This window comes from Corylus avellana, chromosome ca2, assembly GCF_901000735.1.
Source record: "Corylus avellana chromosome ca2, CavTom2PMs-1.0".
Classification (NCBI taxonomy): Eukaryota; Viridiplantae; Streptophyta; class Magnoliopsida; order Fagales; family Betulaceae; genus Corylus; species Corylus avellana.
This window is the reverse complement of record NC_081542.1, coordinates 19739634-19744986: the sequence shown is the minus strand read 5'-3', so window position 1 is coordinate 19744986 and position 5353 is coordinate 19739634. Positions and strand designations below refer to the sequence as shown.

The 5353-nt window shown below is 32.7% G+C and overlaps 1 protein-coding gene across 1 annotated transcript; it reads left to right on the top strand.

Moving 5' to 3' along the window:
- Positions 1-166: 166 nt before the first annotated feature.
- On the top strand, positions 167-2559 carry LOC132169272 (ankyrin repeat-containing protein NPR4-like). Its single transcript, XM_059580333.1, has 4 exons — positions 167-452; positions 624-737; positions 1337-1776; positions 1870-2559. The coding sequence occupies exons 1-4, from the start codon at positions 167-169 to the stop codon at positions 2557-2559; spliced, it is 1530 nt and encodes a 509-aa protein (XP_059436316.1).
- Positions 2560-5353: the final 2794 nt, after the last annotated feature.

Below are 5353 nucleotides of genomic sequence, written 5' to 3'. Positions count from 1 at the left end.
TCCCCTCGTTCAAGCTTGCTTAGTAGGTGATTGGCCGGCTGCTGAGGCTTTTCTTGAGAAATTCCCAACGTATGTCCGAGCTTGCATAACGATAAATGAAACGAGAGCACTTCACATTGCGGTGGCTCACCAACACACCAATTTTGTAACGAAATTGTTGAAATTGATGAGACCAGAGGACTTGGAATTGCAAACCAGATATGGATTTACAGCCCTTCACTTTGCTGCCCAAGTAGGAAACGTCAAAATTGCTCAGCTGCTGGTGAATATCCACAATAAGGCGGTAGCGATCCTTGATAGAAACGGAGACACACCACTCATTGTTGCAGCTTCTCTTGGACGTACAAACGTTGCCTCATATCTATTCTCTCTGAGTAGTACTCCTCTTGAACAGTTGAATGATGAAAAACGCATTGAGCTCCTTCTTGCTACTATTAGCAATGATATGTATGGTAAGCCCTACATTTGACTATAACTTTGTTTGATGAATTTGAGGCACTTACACAAGTTGGATGGAGTTACCACGTTTATTGCAATATTAGCTACCATATACTATAAGCATTGTTTTTTAACCCACCTTTCGACAATCATCAAATTAATGTGCCATTTTTATATATGGACAGATATAGCATTGAAAATTCTGAAAATGGATCCAAACATAGCAAACGCCGACACTAAATGCTGTTGGGAAGCGTTGACAGTGTTGGCCAGGAAACCTTTTGCAATTGGCAGCGAAAGTCAGCTATCATTCTGGAAAAGTCTCTTAAAATACTCATGTTAGTTTTCCTCCAACCCAAACTTCTTTAGTTGAAAAGATATATACAACATTTCCCAAGAAGTTCTTTATTACTCAAATTAACTTGGCATGGTAAAATGCTCTTGTTTGATTTCATCAAATCTTTACATAATATCTATTTTATATGTCTCAATCTATTGTAATACTTGTAACCGCTTCTTTTATATACACACAAGAACATGGGGAGTACTATTTTTATTTTTTTGGCAAAAGCTAACATTTTTTTTTTTTTTTGACATGTCCGCATAAGAGGGGAGAAGAGGATTCTAGCATTTCTTTTTACTTAAATTCAAAAGTTAGGAGATATTTAAAGTGCCCGAGTTATGCAGAGACAAAACTTATATTCTGCAATCAATAATTAGGACAAAGACAAAACTTGTCTTAAGTAGCCGCATCTAGTTCTTTGCATTTTTATTTTAAAGAGTTTTCAGTATAATTTCTTATTATGTATATTGGTAAAGTAATTGTATATATAGATTTAATATTTCTTTATCACCAAACCATTTATGATTTCTGAATAGATTCTTTTCTCAACTGTAGTGTTCAAAGGGATGTATAACAAAACTTTGATGAAGACATTAGCGCATCAATTAGTTGAAAAACTTTTGAAAAAGGATGGAATTCCAGAGAACATGAGCTTCCCAAATGCGGTTCACAGTTATATTGCTTTAATTTTTGAAGCTGCAAAAGTTGGAAATGTTGAATTTCTAATTATCCTCGTACGTGCTTATCCTACCCTTACATCGCAACTAGACAATAATAACATGAGTATATTTCACATTGCTATTTTATATCGGCAAGAGAGTGTGTTCAATCTAATATATGAGATAGGTGCCGACAAGGATCGCCTTGCTTCCTATGCTACTTTAGACTACGGAGATAACATGTTGCATTTAGCTGGAAAATTGGCTCCTTTAGATCGACTAAATATCGTATCAGGAGCAGCTATTAGAATGCAACGAGAGGTTTTGTGGTTTAAGGTGAGTGATAATATTATTTAATTTTTATTTTCTTCTAGTTGAATATATTATGGTTCAACTATTACCAGTCAATTTATACTTGGTCAACTGTAGGAGATAGAAAAGATTATGCCGCGGTCATTTGTGAACATGAAGAATTCAGAAGGCAAAACACCTAAGGATATATTTAAAATGGAACATGAAGTTTTGAAAAGAGAAGCTGAAATGTGGATGAAGGACGTATCAAACAACTGCATGGTCGTGGCAACTTTAATTGCTGCTGTAGTTTTTGCTGCAACCTTCACTGTACCAGGTGGCAACAATCAAGAAATAGGCACTCCTATTTTTTTGAGAAGTACTTGGTTTATAGTATTCTTCATATCAAATGCAATTGCTCTGTTTTCCTCTACGTCTTCAATGCTATTTTTCTTGTCAGTGTTCATGTCACGCTACAGTGAAGAGGATTTCAGCGTGTCAGTACCTTCAAAGTTGTTGCTTGGACTGGCCACACTATTAATATCCATTGTGTGCATGATTGTAGCCTTCAGCGCAGCTTGTATTTTGATGTATAAAAGTGCAAGTTCATGGGCTCCGGTTATTGCAAGCGCTTCGGTTGGTATCCCACTTACTTTGTTTTCTATGGGACATTGTCCTGAGCTTTTCGTTGATTTATTCCTCTCACAATATCAGTCCAGATTTCTTTTCCGCCGGCCATATAAACCTAGACTTTTCTTGCAGAAGACGCCTGTTGATCAGGAATGGATTCATAGAAAATATGAAATGCAAGTCAAACGAAAAGGATAGAAAATTGTTGAAGATTCGAGGGATGTTGAACATTAAGGAAGGCCAAGGAAAGAATTGAGCTTTTAAAGACTTTTGATTGATGTTCGTCTTAACTATTTCCATTGAGACTTAGTGTGATTTATATGTATTGTGCTGATTGTAGTCAAGCTGCCATTTATTATAGACTTTGATTTATCGTGTGATCCACTATCATACTACACGTACCCGCCCTACTTCAACATCTAATTAGAATTTCTTTTTCTTTTTTTTTTCTTTTTTTTTTTTTTTTTCGTTTGAAATTTTTGTTTTTCTCACTAGGTTATTGAATATTCTTATTTTTAAATATTTCTACTCAAAACAGAAAAAATTATATATTGTGTACTTTTTTTTTTTTTTTTTTTTTTTGGTTTTTTTGGTTTTTTTTGTTTTTGTTTTTTGTTCTTTGTTAAACCACATGTTAAAACTGTCAACGATTCCAAATACAAAGATGAAAAAGCTACAAAAGCTAAAAACAAAGTCGCAAATGGATAAGAAAAAGAGCCGAAAGAAGATTATGGATAAAATTATGCATGGCCAGTGAAAGCTACTACCACTAAAATGTTTGGATCCACCGTCTTACTGCATCTCATTTCCAAGTCTATATATCCTCGAGTCCTCCAAGTCTATCAGAAGAAGTTATAGATGATGATCATTAGATAGCTAGTGACTTACCAGAACATTTTCGTAGATTATGTTGGAGGAACTGTTTGGAGGAAATATTTGTCCTGTTGTATATATATATCATCAATTTTGAAGTCTGTAAGTGTTATACTTTAATTGAAACAAGTGTATTTGTCTATAAATGAGATCATACATGGTATTGCGGAAACCAACTGTCCAAGCATATTAATTTTCATACATATTATTGGAGGCTATTATGAGAAAATTTCGTGTCATGAAGATGACTTGTGTTGTATGTACGCAAAAAAAAAGTACTAGCCACATCTGAACATACTGTCATAGAAAAAAGGATTAGTTATTTTAGAACTTATATATATAGAATCATTTATAGAACCTAATTTCACATAGCTAGTAATTAGTAAGCAATGGAAGCATGCGTGCCATTTTTATATGTTGTATAGAAATGTTATAACTTAGATGGACTTGTATACGTATGTTTCTAAGTGACAGATTGAAAGGTGCACATAACGCACATCTAAGATAATACATTTTAAGGTTTTCAAATTTAAGTCTCTACTTTATAAGTAACGAAATGTAATGTGTTTGAGTACTATAAAGTCAGGTACTGGAGTTATTATTGTAAACTCATGGTAGAAAATGAAAAAAATTAGCTCAATGTTAAAAGTCAGCAATTCCTATACTTATTGAGAAATGTTGACTCATATATTTGTCTGGGCGAATTTGGACCCCAAAATTGAATAGATTTTTTTATTTTTTTATTTTTTATTTTTATGCAGGTTTGGTCATCTTGTGTCGTAGATCCCATGTTAGATTCCATCGTGTTGCTATCTGGCGAGGCACCGACTTAATCTAGCTAAGTCAATCATGCACACGTTTACTAAATTTTACGTAGTAGTGACTTCCCAAAAAAATTGAAAAGAATATATTTGGTATTTTTTGCCAAATTGTTTTTCCTAAAAAATATGAAATATAATTAATATTTAAACTTTTTTTTTTTTGAAAATATTTAAATCTTTAATAAATAGAAAGAATCTTGTTTTCAACATGTGACTTCGGTTCAATATTTACTTTCTTTATTCTCCTCAACTTTCAATTAGTTGTCTCCCAAATCTCCTCCCTCATTCTACTCAGTACTAGCTAGTCTCCTTGCAACAATATTTGGGCATCCCCCTAAAATAAAAATTCTCAGCTCCGCTGCTGCTAGCTCATACACATAATCGAAAGAGCTGGCCGGCCAATGCAATTGTTTAAAAGTTAATTAAAATCATTGTGGCTGCAAGCCTGCTAGCTAAGCTACCAATTAACTATAAAATCATTGATTATTCTGTAGTATAAAATTTGAAAGAGAAAAATGAAAGATAAAAGTACAAAATGTTGTGCCTTCGGTTGGTTGTATTTTATTACTACTTCGTTTAAAATTAAAATAATTAATACGGGAATTTTAAAAATAACAAACTGATCTTAACTGTTAAATATTAGGAAAAACTTCACTTTGGCCTCCTGAACTTCCACACGATTTTACAAATCTCCCCTGAACTTTCAAATATCTCATTTTGGACCCCTAAACTTTTAATTACTTTCAATTAAAACCATTCCATTAATTTTAGCCGTTAAAAATACAAAAAAAGATCAAAATGTCCTTGATTTTCATTTTTTTAAAAAAATAAAAAAAAAGTTTTGGAAGTTGAAATTTTATACAAAAGTCAGAAGTATAAACATCATATAACATTTAAAACTTGATGGAGGAGTTCACATTGAGAGTAATTGAAAGTTCAAGAGTTTAAAATGAGAGATTTAGAAGTTTAGGGAGGTTTATAAAATCAAGTGGAAGTTCAGGAGGCCAAATTGAAGTTTCCCCTAAATATTATGACAACTCACCCGATGAACTAATTAAAGGTTTCAATTCAACAAGCGAATTGAACCACATCAATAATAATTAAAAAACATTGAAGATTGGCGAAACTCATAAAAAAAAAAAGAAAAAAAAAAGGCATTATTAATAAAGTGATTCAGATATATATGCTTAGCTATTGTGATGGTACTTTTTTGTTGTTGGTTGGGACAATATTTCTTATTTTTATCTTTTGTATATATAAATTCAGCATGGCAAAACGACCATCTTAATCGATACAAA